Source organism: Trachemys scripta, chromosome 2 (assembly GCF_013100865.1).
Source record: "Trachemys scripta elegans isolate TJP31775 chromosome 2, CAS_Tse_1.0, whole genome shotgun sequence".
NCBI lineage: Eukaryota > Metazoa > Chordata > Testudines > Emydidae > Trachemys > Trachemys scripta.
In genome coordinates, this window is record NC_048299.1 from 19,265,052 (window position 1) to 19,290,360 (window position 25,309).

The 25,309-nt window shown below is 41.6% G+C and overlaps 1 protein-coding gene across 1 annotated transcript in view; it reads left to right on the forward strand.

Annotated features, from left to right (window-relative positions):
• Window positions 1-25,309, forward strand: part of UBE3C (ubiquitin protein ligase E3C) — a 172,590-nt gene that overhangs the window by 74,146 nt on the left and 73,135 nt on the right. The window contains exons 12-15 of the mRNA XM_034760009.1: window positions 2,660-2,817; window positions 4,461-4,687; window positions 12,321-12,425; window positions 14,144-14,231. Coding sequence (XP_034615900.1) covers window positions 2,660-2,817; window positions 4,461-4,687; window positions 12,321-12,425; window positions 14,144-14,231 — 578 coding nt within the window. The remainder of the gene's footprint in view (window positions 1-2,659; window positions 2,818-4,460; window positions 4,688-12,320; window positions 12,426-14,143; window positions 14,232-25,309) is intronic.

Genomic DNA, 25,309 nt, shown 5'->3' on the forward strand with positions numbered 1-25,309 from the left:
TTAAAGCACTCAGACTTGCTTTGCTCAGGGGGGTGATTTTTCACACCCCCGAGCCAGCAAGTTAGAGCGCTATAAAATGTAAGTGTAGACAAGCCCAGAGTCATCTGGGCCCCATATACTGATGCCAGCAGCAAAAGGTGTTTGATCCTCCCCATTGGGTACTGCTGAGGGGAAAATTTCTGGTAACTATGGGTGGGGCGCACACACACCAAGAGTGGAATAGACGTGCAACACATCTCAAAGAACAACAGTTATGAAAGGTTAGTAACCATTTTTTAAAAATTAAAATTACTACTCAGACTGGCTTTAAAATGTTCCTTCTCTATTTTACTCACTCTCTTCAGCTACAGCAGAAAAAAATCCTAAATTTCACATAAAGGAAATTAAAGAAAGCAAAGAGAATAAGGCTTTTAAACATTTGTGAGGGAGTGTTTTACTCTTTCCCCCCCAGTCCAAAAATACCGTTCTTCCTATCCTTGTATCTCACTCCCTAAATCATTCCTTAAAGATCTGTTGGGCTTTTGTTCCCAGAATAACTGTCTTATGTTTGTGTCTACATTGAGAGTTTCTAGTCCTGCATCTCAATTAATCTGTGAAACAAAATGTAAATCAAATATATTGCAGTTATTTTAGGGACCAGAGCCTTGGGGAGCTGTCAGTATGGAAGGGCAGAAGGGAGAAGAAAATGATGACAGAGAGAAGGAGAATGAGAACTGTGTGAAAGGCAGGAACCAGACGTGTTAAACTTAAAATTTTTTTTTTGCCTTTCAGCAGTTCGACTTGCTTGGTTTCTTTATTTCGTTTAATTTAATATTTGAATAGCTAGTTACATTTCTTCTTGATAAATTTAAGTTGCTTTCTGTTTTAGAAGTAAAGTGATAATCATATTCTGGGCTAATAAAATTTGGCCTTTGACCTCAGAGGTTATTTGCTAGAAACACATTTGTCTTTGGGCTCTGAGTTTCTTCAGCCTAAGGTGCAGTGATTGTTTTGTAAGCAAGAAGCACCCTCAAGTTATTTAAATAACATGTAGAGATGCCAAATGGCACTTTCTCTTAGACCTCAATATGCATCCATGTGTATTTGATAATTACACAGTTATAGTCCTTGTTGCAACTTTTTGCTTAAAAATTAAATATGAAAATATGTTTTCTAAGCATGTAATTGCTTTATTTCAGTTTGTATCAGTTTCCAATTGCAGTGTAGTACTTGTATTCAAAATATTTCATTATTCTGTGCTACCAGTCCTTTCTCCAGTGTCATCCTGCATGCTGATGTATCTTCTATGCCTATTCTTAAGATGCATTTAATTACCATAAAACATAAGGGGACTCTTCATATAGGGTCGTAGTAGTTAGAGGTGGAAAAAGACCTTTTAGACTATCAGGTTTATCTTATGGATGAAGGATGGTCTTGTGGCTAAGGCCCAAGACTGGGGTGTAAAAGATCTGAGTTCTGTTCCCAGCTCTGACCGTCTTTTTGTGTGGTAACGTGCAAGTCACTTAATCTCTTTTTGCCTCTGTTCTCCAGTTCTAAACCAGAAATAAGACACGATTCTAAAATAGAGATAACACAGAGGTGTGGTAATTGTATTTGTTAAGCACTCAGATACAAAACAGTGACAACCTATAAATAATCATTCCATCTTGCTTAAGCAGGATATAGTTCCCAACAGAGGGCATATAAGATGTTAAACTAAGACTATGCTTTATTAGCTTGTGTACCTCATCCAGTGCACTAAATGCCCCACTACCAATTTTGTGGGTGAATCACTATGCTCTTGAATGAACTCACGCAAAATGATTTAAAAAACAAAACAAAAACACCATATTACTTGTGGGCAAACTCTTCACAAAATTATCATTCCATATCTGACCTCTCAGTCCTCGTCCTCAAAAGAAGCCTTCACAACACCTGCAAAAGGTAAGCCTGGAATCTTAAATTCATAACCTTGTCAGACAATAAAAATCATGGACTCAATCAAGACACTGGATTTATGGCTCATTACAACAGTCTGTTAACCACTATCCCTCTTTTGTTTTAGAACTACAGAGGTGTTAACTGCCCACTTCACCCTGAATAGTCCCTGACATGTTAACTCCTTATGCTAAACAATCTTTTCCAAAATGTATATAGAGGCCACGTCTACACTACAAACTCACATTGGTATAACTATGTCTCTCCCTGAATGATGCAGTTAGACCAACCTAACACCTACTGTAGACAGCATTATGTCGACAGAAGTACTTCTCCCATTGACGTAGCTATTGCCTCTTGCTGAGGTGGATTTAAAGATGCCAACAGGAGAAGCTCTCCCGTTGGCGTAGTAGTGTCTTCACTGAAGCGCTACAACGGCTGTGATGCTGCAACGTTTTAAGTGTAGACCTGCCCTTAGCTGTGACACTGAGTACCTTTCCCATACCTGAAGAAGAGATCTTTGTAAGCTCAAAAGCTTGTCTTTGTCACCAACAGAAGTTGGTCCAATAAAAGATATTACTTCACCATCCTTGTCTTATGAGTATCCTGGGACCAACATTGCTAGAACATTGCAAATTTTATAGTACTAGTCAATAATATTTTGACTATGTTGATGAAGCTTAAAGCATTTTTTAAAAGGAAACATTTAATTGATTTTGTATTTTGATTTTTATATTTTAAGGTCTATGGTCCCACTGCTTCAAGTAATATCACGGGGATCGCCAATGTCTTTAGAAGATTCCAGTCGGATCATTCCACTCTTTTACCTTTTTAGTTCTTTGTTTAGTCATTCACTTATTTCTATACATGATAATGAATTCTTTGGTGACCCTATAGAAGGTAAGAGCTTCAAGCATTCTCTAGGATCTAATCTGACAGAACTTACTCTCTTGAAATTCCTGTTGATTTCAGTAGGAGTTTTGCATGAGTTACTCCTGGGGGAATTCTGTGCTACTACACACATGCATGTTTTTAATTTTTTGAGCAGAAAAAAGCTTCTGCTAAAATGTTGCTGCAGTTCCATCTTTTGCCCACCAGAGGGTACAGTTGTGCAAGAACAGCAGCAGCTCCCATCAGAAAATAACTCCTGCAGTTATGCCTTTTTCCCACCAGAGGGCTCTGTGGCAATAGAACATAGCAGCAGCTCCCAGCCAGCTAGGGTAGAGAAAAAGCCTGCCTTCTTTGCAGTGCCTGTCAGGCCATATCATGTGACAGGCTATGGGGAGACAGACAGCGTTGGACTGCTGGGGGAGGGGTCAGACGGGGGCTCATAAGGGCTCCTGGGGAAGGACAGACTGGGGCAGGGCTGAATGGGAGAGCAGGCACAGGGCCACAGCGGGTAGGGAGGTTCAGGGCCACATGGTGATGGGGGAAGGGTGCAGAGCTACATATAGCGACAGGGTGGCTGAGTGGGGGCACAAAGGCACAGGTGGAGGGGGTATAGACACACAGGACAGGGGAGAGGCTGGGTGGGGGCACAGGCACAAATGGGGAGGGGGGAGAGGGTACAGATCCACAGGAGGTACAGGGCCACATTGGGATAGGGGGAGTGGGTGTCTGAGTGGGGGTGGAGGGACATGTGGACGGGGGGTTCAGGGACACATGGGGGTGCAGGAACACACAGGGACAGGGGCAAATGTGCCTGACCTGAATGGGAGAGGCTAGGGGTTAGCCAGCATCTGCATGGGGGAAGTTCCCTAACAATCCCTACCCAACTCTGAAAAAAACCTGTTCCATGCTTTTCTCACCCATACCCGCAACCCTCCAAGTTCACACCCAGGCTCCTTCCCAGCAACTTACTTCTCTCTCCCTCAGCTTCTCCGTTACCCCTGACTCTACCAAGCCTTTGCACTACTTTTGAGGGGTGCGGGAAATATGGTTTTGTAGTTTAAGTGAATTATTACTCAGAGTTCTGTACTAATATGTACAGATTCCTAGTAAGGAATCTATTTATCAAAAAACATTTCCTGAAACTTTTTTGTTGTCTATATTGTTACAGACATACTTGCTGACAGTTATTTTGAAATAAAATAACCAAAAATTATTGAAACTGGTTTGATTATATTGTGTTATTTTGATAAATAAAATATGCAGAATTTTGCAGCATTTGAAAAATATTGTGTGTAGAATTTTTAATTTTTTGGTGCAGAATTCTTCCAGGAGTAAAGTAAGGACCATGAAGATTGGGTCTGCAGGCTGTTATCTGAACATTAAGTATATAGTACAAAAATTAAGTGCGCATGTTAATATCCATTTCATTGTAATTTTAAGCCAGTACTATTGTAATAATAAAATGACTGATAGATTCATTAATTTTTGCCAACTTATGTTTTGTAGCTTTTGTTTCCTTTGTGCGTCTCCTTTCTCTATTGTGTGACTGTTGTTTTTGCACAACAGAGTAAAAGAATAATTATGTAAATATAGAAAAAATTGATGAGAAATGTTATTTTAGAAATGTAACCTTGTAGTTTTTGTAATTGTAGGTCAAAGACAATCATCAATGATGCCTTTTACACTAGAAGAGCTGGTAATATTATCACACTGCCTTCGAGATGCATGTTTAGGAATCATCAAGTTGGCTTACCCAGAAACAAAGCCAGAAGTTCGTGAGGAATATATTGCAGCATTTAGAAGTGTTGGAGTTACAACAAATACAGAAATGCAGCAATGTATACAAACAGAACAAAAACGATGGATTCAACTGTTTAAGGTACAGGATGTCATTTTTCAGTTACAGATTAAACAAGACTTTTAGACCTGCTTCTACTGACATTTACCATAACAATATTTGGCTGCAGTTTGTTTCACAATTATACTTCTAAAGATAACCTCTGAGATAGGAAATGTGGAATTTGGAAATAACATTTGCTTTAATGTGAATTCTGCATTTAAGACTATACAGAATAACAATGTCATTTTGGTGACTGTAAATTAAATAATTGTAGCTTTTTTTTTTAGATGACTTGAGTTTGTTTCATATTTTAATTGACTTATGCAGGAGTTGGTATAGAATATGAGTATTAATTGAGGCCAGATGTGGCCTCAGCAAGATGTGACTAATTTTAAGCATGTGAGAAGTTCCATTAACATCAGTGGATCTTCTCAAATGTTTAATGTTAAGAGTTAGGAAGGAACAATAAGAACATAAGAACGACCATACTGGGTCAGACCAAAGGTCCATCCAGCCCAATACGTTGTCTACCGACAGTGGCCAATGCCAGGTGCCCCAGAGGGAGGGAACCTAACAGGTAATGATCAAGTGATTGCTCTCCTGCCATCCATCTCCACCCTCAGTTTGCACACATACAAAATGGGAAATGACTGCCTAGGAAGGAGTACTGTGGAAAGGGATCTATGGGTCATAGTGGATCATAAGCTAAATATGAGTCAAGAATGTAATGTTGCAAAAAAGCACACATCATTCTGGGATATATTAACAGGAGTGTTGTAAGCAAGACAAAAGAAGTAATTCTTCTGCTCTACTCTGTGCTGATTAGGCTTCAGCTAGAATTTGCACACACATAAAATGGGAAATGACTGCATGAGGGAAGATAGAAAAAATTGGGTTTGTTTAGACTGGAGAAGAGAAGACTGAGAGGGGACATAACAATTTTCAAGTACATAAAAGGTTGTTACAAGGAAGAGGGAGAAAAATTGTTCTCCAGAGCCACTGTGGATAGGACAAGAAGCGATGATCTTAAATTGCAGCAAGGGCAATTTAGGTTAGACATTAGGAAAAACTTCGTGATTGTCAGGGTGGTTGAGCACTGGAATAAACTGCCTAGGGAGGTTATGGAATCTCCATCATTGGAGATTTTTAAGAGCACGTTAGACACACACCTGTCAGGGAATGGTCTAGATAATAATTAGTCCAGCTATGAATGCAGGGGACTGGAATAGAAGACCTCTCGAGGTCCCTTCCAGTTCTATGACTCTATGAGTAAGTGCCTTGCTGACCTGCAGGCTCGTGAGATTGATATTCACTGCTGTTACACCAATTTCACAACTGCATCGAGACTAGTGGTGGAAAACTGCTGTAATGCAGTGGTGAATCAGTCCAATGCAGTATACTTAGAGTACGTCTGTACTGCAATAAAAAACCCATAGCACAGAATCTCAGAGCCCAGATCAATTTACTGGGGTTTGTGGGGCTCATGCTACGCGGCTAAAAATTGTAATGTAGGTATTCACACTTGGATTGGACCCTCCCGATGGGGAGGGTCTCAGAGTCCAGGCTCCATCCTGAGCCTGAATGTCTTCACTACAGTTTTTAGCCGCAGAGCCCCAATTCCCACAAGCCCAAGTCAGTAGACCTGAGCCATCTGCGACTGTGCTGCAGGTGTTTTATGGCACGATAGACATACCCAAAATGTATGTTATTCTTAAATAACTACCAATACGTTCCTACCCAGTTTTACCCAGGGAAACCGAAGGTATGAATTAAGGAAAGCTGAGAATGTTGGCAGGAAAAAAACTAAGAATATAACTGTTGCGGGGGGGCGAGGGAAGCGTACTTGACTTGCCATGAAATTTCTGCAGCAAACACATCTAGTCAGCTAAAATTGCTCATTAAAGGAGTGGGAGCAGAAGAAATGCATTTTCCAAATTGAATGCTAGATTTACAGTCCGTTTAATACTGGTGACCTCTCGCACACTAATGTTCAGTTCGAGTCATCAGCTGTCCCTTCAGGTCTTTTATCACTGCTTTTGTCAAGCTATCTATTTAATTGAAAGAAGTTAATTGAATGAAAATGATCAACTAAGCTTGTATTAATATTGCTAATGGAACTTTCTTCTTGGCCATGTTTGGAGAAAGATGTCATGCTAGACTTTAGGAAAGGCCCATTAATGCTTGCACTTAACCTGATGGGCTAATTAAGGAATGCTTATTCATTCTACAAGTCTATGATAGCCTCTATCCAGCCCATTCTGCCTGATTTTACAACACATTTCACTTATGAGCATGAGCATTATGAGCATTAGTAGCAGTGAGAGTAACTGATAATGTTTTGATAGCATTGAATACAGTCCTAATGCATCACTGAATTTGTAATTTGTGCAGATTGATCTAATATATGTTTGCACAATTTAATTTAATTACTTGTCTTTAAATTACCAAATAAGCTTTCAATTTAAAGATCACAAATTGAGATGCCAGTATTTCTATTTTACTGGGAATGACAGCATGTTTTATGTATGTGGTTTATATCATGTCTTTCTCTATTTGTGCCTTTTAGTTTATCCTATTTTATCATTCTCCTTCACTTGCGGTTATGATAAAATTGTCTTAACATTTTGTTTTCTTTCAAGCAACTATTGAATTCGTGTCTTCTGATACAAGATGATAGTTGTGTATACAGTACACAAAAAATTACTCTTTTCTAGACAGCTACTAGACTACAGAAAAATTATCTGAACTTATTTACTTTTCAGTTTACCCATACTATTCTCAGTAGTTTGTGTTTTGTCTATTAAGCCAATTATAAATGTAAATCTTAAAGATATCTTAGTGTCTAGTTCTGATCAGAAATGTGGTTAATAACAAAACAGCACTTGTTTACTTTTCAAACACATAACTAATTTATTGATAAAATTTAACAGTCAAGGCTGAAATTCACCTTGTTTTGGCAAGATTTCAATGTAAGTCACTAGGTCTTTTCCAAAGGAGACCATCCAGACTTGACACTTGCTTTGCACTGATTTACAGTAAAGAAAAGTGAGCAGTACGTTTCTCAAAAAAAAAAAAAAAAAAGTAAAATACTTTGCTGAAGTTAGAAATTGGAATAGCTTATCAAATAATAGACTGTTGCGTAGATGAGTGTAAATACATCTTAAAATACTCAAGGAACTGACTGAGGAGATATCTGAGCCATTAGTAATTATCTTCAGAAAGTAGTGGAAGACAGGAGAGATTCCAGAGCGTTGGAAAAGGGCAAATAGAGTACCAATCCATAAAAAGGGGAATAAGGACAACCCTGGGAATTAGACCACTCAGCTTAACTTCAGTACGCAGAAAGATAATGGAGCAAATAATTAAGCAATCAATTTGCAAACACCTAGAAGATAAGGTGATAAGTAACAGTCAGCATGGATTTGTCAAGAATAAATCCTGTCAAACCAACCTAATAGCTTTCTTTGACAAGGTAACAAGCCTTGTGGATAGGGGGGAAGCGGTAGATGTGGTGTATCTTGACTTTAGTAAGGCTTTTGATACTGTCTTGCAGGACCTTCTAATAAAAAAAACTACGAAATACAACCTAGATGGAGCTATTATCCTGTGGGTTCATAACTGGTTGGAAAACTGTTCCAACCAGTTATGAACCCACAGGATAATAGCTCAGTGTAATCATCAGTGGTTCACAGTCAAGCTGGAAGGACATATCAGGAGGGGGGGGGGGCGTCCCTCAGGGATCAGTTCTGGGTCAAGTTCTGTTCAATATCTTCATCAATTATGTAGATAATGGCACAGAGTACACTAATAAAGTTTGTGGATAATACCAAAATGGGAGGGGCTGCAAGTGCTTTGGAGAATAGGATAAAAATTCAAAATGAGACCATTTCTCCAGTTTGTACAGATCAAGTAAATAGAATGAAATTCAACAAGGACAAATGCAAAAGGAACAATCATTTCCACACATAAATGGGAAATGAGTGGGAAGGAGTACTGCAGAAAGGAATCTGGGGGTCATAGTGGATCACAAGCTAAATATGAGTCAACAGTGTAACACTGTTGCCAAAAAGCAAACCTCATTCTGGGATGTATTAGGAGTGTTGTAAACAACATATGAGAAATAATTCTTCCACTTTACTCTGTGCTGCTTAGGCCTCAACTGGAGTATTGTGTCCAGTCTGGGCACCAAATTTCAGGAAAGATGTGAGCGAATTGGAGAGAGTCCAGAGAGGAATGATGATGATTAAAGGTCTAGAAAACATGACCTGTGAGGGAAGATAGAAAAAATTGGGTTTGTTTAGTCTGGAGAAGAGACGACTGAGGGGGGACATGAGTTTTCAAGCCAGGGCAATTTAGGTTAAGTATTAGGAAAACTTGCTAACTGTCAGGGTAGATAAGCCCTGGAATAAATTACCTAGGGGGGGTTGTGGAATCTCCATCATTGAAGATTTTTAAGAGCAGGTTAGACAAACACTTGTCAGGGATGGTCTAGACCAGTGGTTCTCAACCAGGCGTACGTGCATCCCTGCGTGTACGAAGAGATCTTCCAGGGGGTACATTAACTCATCTAGATATTTGTCTAGTTTTACAACAGGCTACATAAAAAGCACTAGCGAAGTCAGAACAAACTAAAATTTCTTACGACTACTCTATATACTATACACTGAAATGAAAGTGTATAGTGTATAGTGTATGTGTGTGTGTGTGTGTGTGTGTGTATATGATATATTTTATAATTCTATGGCAAAAATGAGAAAGGAAGCAATTTTTCGGTAATGTGTTGTGACACTTGTGTTTTTATGTCTGATTTTATAAAGCAAATAGTTTTTAAGTAAGGTGAAACTTGGGGGTACGCAAGACAAATCAAAGTCCTGAAAGGGTACATAGTCCGGAAAGGTTGAGAGCCACTGCTCTAGATAATACTTAGTTCCGCCTTCAGTGGAGGAGACTGGACTAGAAGACGTCTCAAGGTCCCTTCCAGTCCTATAATTCTATGATTCCGTGATTATTGAGAAAATATTTATTTGCTTTTCCTTTCATTTTTCTGAACTCTATAAAAATGGGGAAAGATTACTGGTTTCTAATGCCATAGCTACATAGCTAAGAAAATAGGGTATAGTCTTCTCTATGAGCTATGCTCTGGATTTCTCTTACTTGTTTTGCATGTATTCCACGCTCCACCTCCATTAATGTTTATGGAAAGCACATGTATGCAATATATTTAATACTGACATACACTTAAGTCCTGATCCTGCGAATGCAGATGTGCTTAACGATAAGCATGTGAGTAGTTTCAATTTAAATGAATGGGATTACTCACAGTAAAGTTAAGCATGAGCATAACTGGGGCATGAGAAGTGACACAATCTGACATATAGAACCATCTGACCTCTTTCCTTTCAGTAGAATACCTCTCTTCTTATGATACAAATATTGAAATAGAAATATCTGTCAAAATATGATTTGATGCATTTAGAATTCTAAGCCTTTCTGTGGAATCAATAACAGGAGTTTTTCAAACACTTAAGTAGTTGATTATATTGTACTAAGTTCTGAGTTGATCATTCTAAAACAGTAGAGTCAAAAACTAGGTTTCCTGAAGTTTAACTTACACTGATGCTTGCGTCTGGTACATTATTAGAAGGAAACTCCCATTTGTATGTAGTTTTTTAAAAATATAAACAAATTTAAAGGACTCATTTTTGTTTATTGTGCTTTTCATTTTTAAGAACCCAATACATTTTGTTGGGGTAACTCCAGTCCCAGCTAATTTAATGTAGTCTTCTTTTAAACTATTTTTAATTTTTTTTAACAACACATCCTTTTAATTCACATGGAAAAAATTTTTCTGGATTTTGTATCTGGGGGAAAAAGAACAGGAGTACTTGTGGCACCTTAGAGACTAACAAATTTATTAGAGCATAAGCTTTCGTGGACTATAGCCCACTTCTTCGGATGCATATAGAGTGGAATAAATATTGAGGAGATATATATACACACATACAGAGAGCATAAACAGGTGGGAGTTGTCTTACCAACTCTGAGAGGCCAATTAAGTAAGAGAAAAAAAACTTTTGAAGTGATAATCAAGATAGCCCAGTACAGACAGTTTGATAAGAAGTGTGAGAATACTTACAAGGGGAGAGTGGGGGGCAGCTAATGGAATCTCAAAACTTTAATGACTCATCTAGGCTGCATTGAATTTTACAAGGGCAAGGTGACGAAAGAATTCCTGTGTAATCAAACAATTCTCCTAATAGCGTTTTCTTTCAGTCTTATTCCAACCTGCGGGACCTTCCTTTACAAACTGGATATTAAAAGGTCCTTTGTTTAGTGAGCTCTGGTCAAGTGAAAAATTCTCTAAGTTTCAGTTTAATATCTAGTGACAAATCTCTTTGGAAGGTCCATTAAGTTCTTTGTTGCTTTTGACACCTGCCCATTAAGACTGTGTTTAAGCAAGAAATACCTTGAAAGCACTGTCTGTGCATTTCTTCTACTTGTTTTTCAAGTGCTATAATTTTAAGTGGCAAAGTGGATTCCTACTTGTGGTAGCTTTGGTAACTTGCTTTAGGCTAGTTCTCCTGTAAAAATATAATACATCCTTCCATTTGTTTATTAAATATATTTGGGTAGGGTTACTAAGTCATTTCAAATATTTGTACCTAGATTTGGGAGCAGGAGGGTTGTGATCAGGGGTGATATTTGTGGGTGCAAAAGGTATTGTAAAGGTACTGTTTGATTTGATATTTCTGAGTGGTTATTTTCTGGTTTTGGGGGGCTGCTGATGTGTCCTTTGTATTTTTTAAATTGTCAGAGGTGCCTAGTGCCCAGGATAAGTGTTTTCCCCAGCTTCCTCATTTTGTTATATAAATATATAAAAATGTCAGATTTTTGTGTTTACCTGTACTCTGATCCTCTTGGACCATCTGATATTGAAATGGCCTTACCGCTTTCTTGCTTAATTTTTGTCAAATATGTATGAATATATAAAATAATATTTTGGTGAGAAGATTGGAGTTATACAATTTCAAGACTAAATATAATTGATTTTATTTTTTTATATTAGGTCAGTATCTGGTGTCTGTGAAAAATGTGTTTGGTGCTGGGGAGAGAAGAAGGAAGTGGGGAATGTTCTTAAAAAAACACTTTTTCTAATCTAAAATTGGAGCTGGCAGCCTGAGATGTATACTCAGTCTTAGGATATGGGACTGAGGTGATATGATATGCTTAATATAAAAATGTTTAAAAATCTTACACAAGGCTCAGGTACCTTGATAAGCACAGTATAAATACTTAGCATTAGGTCTTATTTTTAATAAATGATCTTACAGAAGGAAATTATTTTGTGCTGATGTGATTACTTTTAGCTTTCCTGAGTTAGCATATAACTTTTTTATACGTTACAGATACTCCTGTGATCTGCAGAAGGGGAAGCACTTTTCAGTAAACTAATTCTGGTGGTGATTTATGGCCAGATTTCAATTGCTTAATCCCGTCTTCTAAAGTATTTAGCAATGCTAATAATGTAGTGTTATTTAAGAGGGAAAATAACTTAACCTGACACACTATTACATGATTTCTTTAGAAATTTGCTTTGAAGAATTGCCTTTCCTTTGCATGGCTTCATTTAGTGAACTAGTTTATATTTAATGGAACTGTTTCTGTCATCTAGGTCATCACTAATTTAGTGAAAATGTTGAAATCTAGAGACACAAGGAGAAATTTCTGTCCACCAAATCACTGGCTGTCAGAACAAGAAAACATTAAAGCAGATAAGGTAACAATAATGTTTCTTCACACACCATTTTAGATATTTAGCTTGAGTTTCCCCTTCTAGCCTGTATTTTATCAAATATATTTAAACTCCCAAATACAGGGAATCAGGTTTTTTTGGGAAAAAGAAGTGACCTGCAGTGTATGCACTAGTAACAGCTAGTGCAAGACTAAATTATATGATGTTTTAATACATAGTCAGATATTTGCTGTGAGGTATGAGAAATACTTGAGTGTGGCATCGATATTGCACAGGAATTAACTTAGTTTAAAATCTAGACATATGTTGCTGTTCTCTGAAACATCTCTAGTTAGTCTTGCAACTAATCAGAAAAGGTTACATGTAGTCATATTATTAATTTGTAAAGTGGAACCTACTTACAGTGATCCTGGATGTAGTAATGTTCTATTTATAGTGAAAGGAGAATGCAAGTCCCAAATTGTCTCGATACATTACAGTGGGCAAATTACAATTTGGGTTATAGCGAGCCTCTTCTCACTATACGGAATATACATTATGGCAAGTATTACTTCATTGAAAGAAGATTTCTCTGAATTGTAGTGGAAGCAGTCAAGCTTTGCTTTTGAAATAAAAATGTTTATGCTTGATCTCACCCTAGAAGAGAACATAAGAACAGCCATACTGGGTCAGACTAAAGGTCCATTTAGCCCAGAATCCTGTCTTCCAACAGTGGACAATGTCACATGCCCCAGAGGGAACGAACAGAACAGGCAATCATCAAGTGATCCATCCCCTGTTGCCCATTCCCAGCTTCTGGTAAACAGAGGCTAGGGACACCATCCCTGCCCATCCTGGCTAATAGCCATTGATGGACCTATTCTCCATGAACTTATCTTGTTCTTTTTTGAGCCCTGTTATAGTGTTGCTCTGTACAACATCCTCTGGCAAGGAGTTCCACAGGTTCACTGTTCATTGTGTGGGGGGAAAAAAAGAGACTTTATTTCCTTTAAAGTTTGAGCAAAATCATGTCTGTTGTCTCTGTTCTGTGTGTGTGTGTGTGTGTGTGTGTGTTAGAGATGGAATACTAATATGCCTGTGAGAAAATTTGCACGAGCATAACTGGAACAGTTGAAGGTTTGGATCTAAGAAACAAGCCAACTTTGAAGTAAACTGGTCTAGCAGTTTTAACTGTATAGCTCTTAGCAGCTGGTAGTATTGCTCGTGCACAATAAAAAAAATCTGTTTATTTTATGTGATCTACACACTTGAGACTTCCCAAAGTTTGAGATAATCTAAATTTCTGGTATGGTCCAGTTCTTCATGCTTGTTAAGATCTTGTGCCTGGATATCTCTCAGAAATGCTGAAAGGAATGAGTTTTCATTTGACACTTAAAAAACCAAACTATATCTGAAGAATGTGTGTTAAGTACTGTAACTTACTTTATGTAATATACAGTAATCGGTAGTGTGAATTATACTGTATATTGTATTTCACCAGTGTTTTACAACCATATTTTACATCATAACCACAAGGAGGCAGAGTTAAGGCTTACCTTTCACCCTGTCACATCCTGATTTTCGAGTTCTTGATTTCTCTATCTTAACATTGCATTCACTCTAGTTTTAGTTGAATATTATTTTAATAACAATTTAGATTTTCAAACACAACTGTTTGGACTCATCCGCGTACTATTTAAAGCATGTATTTAGTTACATCTTTAATAGGAAATGCTTAACTACAAGGTTTATTAACTTATTAGGTTACACAGCTTTATGTGCCATCAGCCAGACATGTTTGGAGAGTCAGAAGAATGGGAAGAATAGGACCACTGCAGTCTACTTTGGATGGTAAGATACTGTGTCCACATCACTTTTGCCTTAGGAACTAGAGCAATCTCACTTTGTCTCTCATAGATGGTGGTTACACTAAGGAAATATAGGTTTTTAAAATTCAGTTGAATAGTTCATGCTAACCATAATGGTTCCTAATAGCAATGTAGTGTTTAAGTTGTAATTTGCTCTCAGTTCCCTCACTTATTTAAAATGTGACTGACTGTGATGTAGAGTTAGACTAGTTTTATATTTTTTTAAATGCATAGAATTTTAACTTTTCTTCCTGAATGGAAGAAGAAGCTTCCCTTAAGCTTTCTGCTGCCATTCCTACTTATATCAATGATGATAGGGTGAAGACATGATTAGGCATGGTGTGTGTATACATAATATATATATTAAAATATAAAATCAGACTATTGTATAATACATAAAAGCATCTCATTGTACTCTTATGTTATATGATGGGAAATTCGTGTTTTAAAAAGCTACCTATTAATATATAAATATATCAGATGAGCTTTATTTGTCATAATACACCTCTACCCTGATATAACGCTGTCCTGGGGAGCCAAATATCTTACCATGTTATAGGTGAAACCATGTTATATCGAACTTGCTTTGATCTGCCGGAGCACACAGCCCCGCCCCCGTGGAGCGCTGCTTTACCGCGTTATATCCGAATTTGTGTTATATCGGGTCGCGTTATATTGGGGTAGAGGTGTATGTAAATATGAGGGAGACACTTCACTGCATAATCAGCTGCTTTTCAAACCTTTGTATCTTCACTCCACTTCTTTTAGGATTTTATCCTGCTGCACTCAGGCAAAATGTTCACTAGGTCAATAATTTTGCTTAAGTGAAGATTTGAGAAAGTAATGGAGGATAGGGTCCTTAAACTTGAGGGAAGTTGGGAAGATAGGGCAGGAGAGGAGGACAGAGGAGATGCAGGGGAGGTGAAGAATGGCTGTTAGCTTCTGCCCTCTGCATCAGTCTCTTCACTTCAGCCTAACAGCACAGAAGAGAGAATATACAGAGTGAAAACTGTGGAAAGCACTCTGATGATACCATGAGTGTCCAATAGTTCCTGCTGAGGCTGCTGCTTGTGTCTGCTCCTGCCAGCTTGAATGTCTCAGACCCTTGGGATTTCTTACTTCCCCGAGTTCACATAGCTAGGGAAAGTGGGGAAAAAGGCAGCATAATACGTAATGCCCTCAGAGGGAATAAGAATCACATCTCTGCAGTTCTGGGTTTGGGAAGTTCTGTCGGAGGGGGTTATGATCTCAGCTTAACACTGGAATACAGACTGTCATTTCTGTCGAGTTGTCTGCCTCAAGAGTCATCCATGTTGTACAGGAGGTGCCAGATATGCCTCCAGGTGTTAACCTGGGTCCCGAGAAAGGAGGGGGGCACTTCCAACCCCTCGAGGGTCCCCCACCCCCAAGGAAACTCATGTAAATCCAACAGAAGGACTGTTTGAAGTGCTTCAGAGTGAGTAAACCTTTGAAGCAGAAGCTCAAGTTGGCCAAGATATCAAGTGCCAGGGCTCAGTGTTAGCCCTGCCTGAGTTGGCACAAACTCAGTTTTTCCCACGCCTTCGGCAAGCCCAGCAGGCTGCTTCACATAGAGACAACATCACCACTGAAGCCTAGGTATGCTGCTCTAGGCATTTGGGTCACCAGTGCTTCCTGTTGGTGATATTGAGCTCTGGCTCATTGGACAAGGCAGAGCTTCCATGTGAGAGACCAAGGGAGGAGGTTCCAAGCCAACCTCGCCTCATGCACCCCTTTCAAAGTTTCTAACTTCATATACCTCCGTATTGAGACCTTGAGATATTCCCCTCCTGAATTCATGCACTCGAAGAAGAGGAAGACTCCAGCATCAGGATATATTTGGCAATCGGCCCAGATTGCTCCTGGCCCTCTGTGGGTATGTCTACACTGTAATATAAGCCCAGGGTTAGTGGGACTCAAGTCAGCTTACCCCTGGGTTAGAGAACACAGGGCTTGAGCATCTACACTGATTGTTAACCCTAGATTAGGAATTTTCTAACTCAGGCTTGAACCTGGGGCTCTGGCATCCATACTGCAGCACACAGACCCTAGTCAAAGCAACCATATCCCAGACTCCTTAGCCCCCACCAAAATGTGGCCACCCTCTAGCCCTTTGTGGTGCACTGTAGGAAAATGTAACTCTCCATCCTGCACATTACAGGAAGTTTGAACAGCTCATCAACACAGCCTGCTGAGCAATCATTTTGATTAGTGCGTTCCCAGCTACTGGAGCCAGCAACATGAAGGAGGCACCTTCTGAAGAACTTCTGTTGCTTGTGTTTTCACTCCTGTGTCAGAAAATAGGCAGACATTCTGTAAGAAACAGGTGGACATTTTGGCAGCATTTTCTGACCCACCAAAAGCACCTGCCACAGTTTATGATGGAGGTGGAGGAGTACCCAGGAATGGCAGACTTGAATAGGCTGATTCTGCTTATTAACACTTGGTTATAGCTGCTGATACCCCCTATGTCGACAGGTGCTTCTGGATCAGAGCCCACAATCACAGACTGGTGGGATCATGGTCATGCAGACCTCGGATGACCAGCAGTGAGTCAGAACTTTCACATAGACAGCTATGTTTCTTGAGCTTTATGAGCAGCTAACCCCAACTCTCCAGCATAAAGACACATGCATGAGGCCACCCTTCCTGGGCCAGAAGCAGGTTGCTGTAGCCGTCTGGAAGCTGGCTACCCCACGCTGCTATAGGTCCATTGCCAACCAGTTTGGTGTTGGAAAGTCAACTGTGGGTAAAGTGGTGGCGGAGGTTTCTAAGGCAATCAGTCACATGGTTTGACCCAATGTGGGGGGCATAAAATATTCCTGAAGTAATTGCTGGCTTTCAGAGAATGGGGTTTCCAAACTGTGTTGTGTTGCCTGATTCTTTAAGTGGTTACTGATTCTATTAATATTTTCCAGTTAATACTAACTTAAAAAGCTGGGGTTGATGAGGTCTAGTCCCTGAATCAGACACAACAGAATTCAGGTTATCAAGTTCAGTATCTGGTTGGGAACCCTGAAGTGCACAGAGATGCCACTCACACTGAGGGCAAAGCTTTAAGCAGTTCTATTAGAACAATATATAGAGAGACAAATGCTCCAAAACACACACAAATATAGCAGTAATATAATGTTAAAGGTAATCTCTTGTACCATTCTTCGCATCTACTCACACCCTTTCTTGGGGATCTGGTGGTAAAAGACAAGTGGTATCTACCCTGTCATGCCAAATGATGGTCCAGATTCTCCCCCTTACGTGATGGTCTGGCCTATTATAGGGCCTGACAGTTGCCATGGATATTCATACAAATGCCCAGCCTCCTTTGTCCATATCTAACTTCCTCACCCTAGTAATGTTGCTGTGTCTTCGTTCTGTAGGTTCATATATTAATTATTTCAACTTATACAAGTCAATTTGTTGCCATGGCAAGTTCATGGTTAAGCATCTGCTAGTGTTTCTATAGCAAAATATCCAAGCCTAGTATCAGTTCAGTGTTCCTGCGGTTACCATATACCATTTTGTGCAAATTACCCCTTAAGCACAATGTTCCTAGGTCCCCAGAATTCAGGGCCACTGTTGAGCCACTAAATTATGCTACGGCTCATAGGCCTCAAAGCCTTATGCAAATTGCTTAATCTACTAGGATAGGCCCGTAGGATTCTTGTATTACTGCTAAATAAAATACAAAGCTAGCTCTATAGCTGGGACTCAAGGAGCACATGAGTACATAAATTGCAAAGGATACTGCTACATTAATATGAAGATCCTTGTGGACCACAGAGGGTGATTTATGAACACCTTTGTGGGTTGCACTGGGAAAGTTCATGTTGCCAGGGTATTTTGCTGCTCAGGAGTCTAAATTCATGGACAGGCTGGGACACTATTCCCACCAAATGACATTGTCACAAACGGAGTTACTGTCCCCATCATTATTCTGGGGAGCTGCATATCTGCTTTGGCTTTGGCTTGTGAAACTACACTGATTTCAGAGGCCCTTGGCAAAAGGTGGTTTAATTACACTCTCAGCAGGTGCAGAATTGTTGTTGAAAATGCTTTTGGCAGATTGAAATCCCATTTGAAATGTTTACAGACCCATTTGGATTCCAGTGTTGTCATTACTGCCCACATTACTATGCTCTTTGCAATCTTTGTGAAGCCAGAAGTGCACCATTTCCCCCCAAATGGAATCTATGACAGTGAGGGGACGCTGAATTGCTACCCTCGATGCAGTTGGATGCATTCAGGCAACAGAAGTCAGGGATGCTTTGTGCTCCCACATTACGGACTTGCATGGCCCAATGGAAGAGAAGGAATAATACCTTTATGAACATGCTTGTTTGTGGCAGTGGTATGGAGACTCATTGATTGTGGGGAGGAGTGTGAAATTTTAGTGCCATGCAATGTACTAATGAATGACATGACCACTTATGAAATGGGAGGAGGGGAATTATTCACAGTATGGAATGATGTAAGAAAGTGATTGAAATCTGAATTGCTATAGATAACTGTATTGAGGGTTAGTATTGTCATACTAATTCCTAATTGTTCATGATAATCTGTTTACCTTTATTATTTTGATTACATGATGTGAAGCAGTGATAGCAATAAACTTTCTTGGTGAAATAAACTTTATTTATAAACATGTATTAGAAAAGTACAACCGTCACCCATTTCCAGGGAGGCCAGCTGCCATTACCACACCAAAACATCAGTAACAACAGAATCTTACAGAAAAAAAATCAATAAAAACAAAGTACATGAACAAGTGTGAACAGTGAAACCACGTATGAGACTCATACCCCCTACTGTGGCGTGTCCTCTGGCCACCCATTCTCCTTTCCCCCTTTGCTGTGCATGTGGAACTGTGGGAGGGAGATGGAGACATCCACAATGGAAGGGGGTCAATATGGAGGGCTGCATGGGCAACGTTGCCCTGCTCAGCCACTCATGGGGCCTGATTGCCTGGGCCACCCAGCCATTGAGGCTTCCGAGCTGCTTCTGGACCATAGCACAGGTAGCACTTAGATTGTGGTGTGGATGATGCAGCAGGAGCTGCTGCTCTCACGGTCATTAGTGATATGAGCTTTTTCTGCTGAGCTCAATCCTATCTTAGCTGCCTTTCCTGTTCCAGGATCTGTGAAGCAGGTGCTTGATCCCATGCTAAAACTCTGTCCTCAAGCTGTGCAGCCAGTCTGAGCCTTGCCTCTTGGCAGGCCTTTCCTCTAACCACAAATCTCTGTCTTTGGTATTGCACCTGCTTGTTGGCCCTCTCTAGCACTTCAACCATAAGTTCATCACGAAATGTTCCTCCTTTTTTGAGTCATTGCACATGTCCATTCCTATGTAGGTATGTGCACGTCCCAAGCACAGTTGCTGGTAAATTTTCCTTCAGTGGTGTCCGTTGGCTTGGCTCTGGTGCCTTCTGGTGCGGCATGATCATAGCACTGGTATAAAGGGGTCAGCCGACCCCACATCCCCTCAGTTCCTTCTTACTGCTTGTGACTGTTGCCGGAACTTCCTCTTGTTCTTGCAAGTCCTCTGTGGACTGTATTGCCGTTCGTATATATTTTTCAGATTATTCATGTTTCCTCTGCTCCCAGTACTGAGCCAAGTCTCTTGCAACAAGGCTATGCCCCTGAGCGACCCACACTCCAGTTGCCTGAAGTATTTGGGTGAAGCTCACAGTTGGTGCCATTGACTCTGGCCCTGACACAGGCACTGGTAATTCCAGTCCTGGATGATGTCAGCACTGGAGGGTCATTGTGATGCCAGCATTATTGCAATGCCATCCACACCAGAGGCTTTCACTGCAGCCAGGGACCTTTTCTTACTATTGGTGCCGCCCTCACCAGCAGTACAAGGGTTGGTGCCAGCGGACAGAAGGGAGCACGTGGCCATCAGTTACAGTTCAGTTCCAAAACCCATGCTGCTATCTAAAGGGAAGCCGGCCATGATGGCCCTGTCCTGGTCCTACCCTCCTTGGCACCTATCACCAGTACCAGTGGGATTCACTCTAGTGTGGTCGCAGGGCAGAGATTCCTCGTCATTGGAGTTGGAGGTGGAATCGTACTCTTCCTGTGCCAGAAGTCAACCTCAGCATACCTCCTGTCGGCCCTACCCAGTGGTGGATGCAAGCCACGCGATGCCTTTGAGTACTTGGCTCCCTGGCCACTGGCTGGTGCCTATGCAATGACCATTTTGGAACTCGTGGGCAGTTTTCCCTCCATGCAGAGACCCCAGTCAAGGCATTCCTTACGTGATGACAGTCCCTGATCCAGACTCTGGTACAGAGGCTGGTGCCAAGTACCAGGAGCTGGTACCGCGGGACCCATCCAGTGCAGAAGGTGAGGAGGAGTGCCTTCAGCCGATGTTGTCCCCCTCCCTTCCACACACACCCACCTGCCCATCAAGAGGCAATTTGGCTGTAGGAATTTTCCATAGCTCATTCATTTCACCTCAAGGCCTCCTTCCTGCCAAGAGCGCAAAATGGGCTGGCGGATTGCCTCAGCAGGTCATTCTCTGATCACCACAAGTGGTCCCTTGGACCGGATCTAGTGAAGAACATTTTCCAGAAGTGGGGGACTCCCCAAGTAGACCCGTTCGTGACCCAGTACAACAGGAAGTGTCATCAGCTCTGCTTCCTGCAGGGCCACAGCCTGGGATTGCTTACAGATGTCTTCCTACTTCTGTGGAAGGGTCACCTATACTCTGCATTCCCTCCTATTCCGCTCATACACAAGGTTCTGCAACAGATCAAATAATATTGAGTGCAGGTCATTCTGATAGCCTTGGCATGGCCCTCCCCCAGAATTGGTTTGTCACCCTGCTCGACCTCTCTGTGGTGACCCCCAGACCTCTCTGCACCCAGACCTAATCTCTCTGGACCACAGTCATCTGCTCCACCCAAACCTTGGCTTCCTCCACCTGATGGCCTGGAATCTCCATGGCTGAATCTGGGAGAGCCGGCCTGTTTGAAGCAAGCTTGACAGATCCTGTTAGGTAATAGGAAACCCTCTAACAGGGCCACTTACCTCACTAAGTGGAAGTGGTTCACCCGCTGGGATGACCAGATGGAGGTCTTGCCGACAAGGTCATCGCTGCAGCTCATTCTGGACTACGTACTACACCTGAAACAGCGGAGTTTGGTTATCTTGTTGTTCAAGGTTCACCTGGCAGTGATACCGGCTTTTTCCCCTCAGGTTGATAACCGGTTCATGTTCTCACACGAGATGTCCGTGTTTCTTTAAGGGCCACCAAGTATGAGAGCCCGTCCCTCCTTGGGATCTCAATCTGGTCTTATCAAAGCTTATGGGCTCACCGTTAAAGCTGCTAGTATCATGTTCCTTGTTATACCTCTCCTGGAAAGTGGCCTTCTTAGTGGCCATCATTTCTGTTAGGAGGCTTTCAGAGATCCGTGCCCTCGCTTCGAAACTGCCATATATGGTTTTCTTTAAGATGCAGTTGCATCCACACCCCACATTTCTCCCAAAAGTGGTCTTCTTGCCAGTTTTCTACCCTTAGCTGCATGCAAACAGGAAAGAACAGAAGCTTCACTCATTGGCTGTTAGATGTGCACTAGCATTCTACATAGAAAGGAACAAACCATTCCCGAAGTCCACCCAGCTATTTGTAGTGGTAGCAGGCAGGATGAAAGGAATTCCCATGTCTGCTCAGAGAATTTCCTCATGGATCATATCATGTATCCACACATGTTGTGAACTAGGATAGGTGGGAGTGGAACACCCACTAATTGTTCACTCCACAAATGCACAGGCGTTCTCAGCAGCATTTCTGGCAGAGGTTCCTATTCAGGACATTTGCAAAGCTGTAGTGCATACATTCTCTTTTCATTATGCCATCACCCAGCAGGCCAGGGATAATGTCAGATTTGGTTGAGCTGTGTTGCGGTCAGCATGTCTGTGAACTCTGAGCCCACCACCTATTCAACTACTTGGGAGTCACTTACATTGGAATGGACATGTGCAATCACTCAAAGAAGAAAAAACGGTTACTAACCTTTAACTGTTGTTCTTTGAGACGTTGCACATGTCCATTCCAAAAACTGCCCTCCTACCCCGCCTATTGGAGTTGGCCGGAAAAAAGGAACTGAGGGGGTCTGGGGTCGGCCAGCCCCTTTAAACTGGCACTGTGAGCGCATGGCACCAGAGAGCTCCAGAGCCGAAGCAATGGATACCATTGAGGGGAAAATTTCTGGCAACTGTGCTTGTGGCATGCACACACCTACATTGGAATGGACATGTGCAACACATATTGAAGAACAACAGTTACAGAAGGTTAGTAACCAGTGTTTTTTTGTTTTTTGAACAGTCCACAAATGTGGAGGTACTGCAGCCAGTAAAGGTCAAGGGGTCTGGAACAGGACAAGAAACAGAGGGTTGTTATCTCAAATAGCTCACTTGCAGGAGCACAGGAAAAATCCTTGTGGAATTTCAAGGACATAAACTGAACTTCAGTATATTGTGAGAAGGATGCTTCAGACCACAGAAGTTCCCTGGACGCAGCTTGGTTAATGGCAGCAAAAGAATTTCAGGCACGATGATAAGTTAAAAATGCAAAGCTGCTTTTTTGATTTTAGAAAATTGAAAAACTACTTGGATTAGGGAGGGAATGCTACCATCAGTGGCTGTGCTACAAAAGCTTTTTCTATCATTTCAGGCCTTTCGCATTTTGGAGGACATAAGTTACTGTGGTGCCCAACTGGCAAAGGGAGATGTTACTCCAAACTGCTAGTGCGAAACTTGCAGTTTATGTAACAGAAGTATTCAAATGTATAGTGACTGAACAGCACATCTGTGAGTGGAGTGGGCTGGTCAGCTACAGAGGTGGCCTTGGAAAATGCACCATTCCACAAAATGTGACTACCTATCTGGAGTTCCTGCTACAGGAGAAGTTTGCAGCCATCAGTACCCAGGATTGGCTCAGAATTCATGAGGGAATCAACAGGATGCTGTGTTAGCTTCCACGTGGCTTAGCCTGCTATGACTGTACGCAGACAGGCAGAACTCCACAGCCTGCCTCCATCCTGCCACCTCAGCACATTTTCTGGACAAAATTTCAAACCACAGTTGTATTTGGGACAAATGATTTTTGTCCCTATGGACTGCATGGACTACCTCTAATTGAAATGGACTAGATTTGGAAATGGAACGCATTTCCACGCCTCCCCACCCCCATACAGTTCATTGTTTTCAGGCAGCTTGTTAGACTGCTGAACGTTTACAGAGTGACATACTTATACCCATGGCAATGTAAAGTTATTTTTAAGAAACAGGAATAACCTTAGCAAAAATCTGTGTCTTTCCAGTAAAAGTTCACTTTAAAGGTGTTTACTGTTTGCATTTCCTGGTCGCCATTTTGAACTTCATGTGGGAGGGAGGTGGGGGGGACGCCAAGATACATGCTGCTAGCTGGGGCTTCTCATAACTTATTGGTTCATAGAGCAGAAATCCCTCCCATTACTGTAGTAATAAACATTAAAATGGAGTCAGAAACTTATCGGGCTCAGGGGTGACTTCTGTCCATTCTGAGTCTGTTGCAGGCTCAGCAGCATGTTGTTCCTCAAGGGGTGCATCAAACTGCTCCTCCAAGTGTGGACCCAGAATGTGCTGCTGCTGCTCATGTTCCAAAGCCTGCTCTGGGACCAGTTTCAGCAACACAGTGACTTCATAGTCCCCAACTGGTGCCTGCTGCTTGCTCCCATCAGTCTCCATGTTGGATTTAGGGGCCAGGAGGGTACCATCCCAGTCATCATGCACCACCGTTGGCTCTGTGCTTGGTGCAGTGTCCAGTACCAGGTCAAACGCCTCATTAAATGGGCATGGTTTTAGCAAGTTGCCTGAGGTGCAGTTCTGGTCCCTGGTTTTCTGGTAATTGTTCTAGAGCTGCTTAATCTGCTCCCTGCACTAGGCAGCTGCCAGTTTTTTTATGTGCTAGTACGTGTGGTCATTCCTGGTACTCTTTCTAAAGTCCACAGCTTTGCTGGCTTTGCACCAGAGATTTACCAAAATCAGGCTGTGTTCCCATGACCACTTTGCAAAAGGCTTGTTATGGTCGGTCTCCATTAAAAACACAGAAGGCTCTCTGATGTGTGTTTGCAGCTTGGTAATCAGAAGACAATGGAAGTGTTAAGTGCTGACTCACTGAGTTGCAGCAGTACACCAAGGAGGGTGGTTCTGTTTTCAGTAGAGTAGATTCAAGATGCTTGGGATAGAGAGGACAAAAAAAGGTGGCCCATGGGATTTTGGGATGCTTTTTGGAAGACTCCCAGGACCTGAGTCCGGAGGGGCTCTTGTCTACATGGCAAAACAATAATGCTGAAACCCTGGGTCAAGGCTTGACCCGGGCTCAGGCCCTGCAGCCCTACAGGGTCCTGGGACCCTGGGTCAGTGTAATGTGTGTGTAGACGGAAGGAGTAAGTCTGACATTAAAGCCCACAGTATTGCATTAGAAGCATTGCTCTCATTCTCCGCCAGAAGGTAGTGGTGCTTTCGGCACAGTTGGAGCGCTTTTTGTGCCAAAGCAAGCACTGTGTCCTGGGAGTCAACTCTCAGTACAGGAAGCTCAGGTCTGTAAACTGGCACATCCTGTTCCAGAAGCTCCACCTTGGTCTGAGTCAGTGTTTTTCCAAAGCACTTGTGACCAGAATCATCAATACTGCTTTCAGCAAAAACAGAGTTTCAAGACACAATTATCCTTTTGCATCTTAACTCCACTAAATAACTATAGAAAATACAAAATGCAAAACTTAGGCTAAACTCTGATAGAAATGACCAAGACAATATTGTACCATGAGTCGTCGTTGTTAGCTTTATACAATGTTTGCTATGCCATTGGTAACTTTGCTTGTGACCCTCCATCCACCACCACGTCCGTCCATATTGCCTAGAGAATTTATAGCTGCTTGTATGGGACAGACTGAATATCAGGGTGATGTGGACTACCCCTCCCCTTTGCAAGTGACCTGTCAAGGTCCAGGATAAGGCATGTGTGTGAGGAAACTCATGCTGCAGTTGCCTGTGCTGT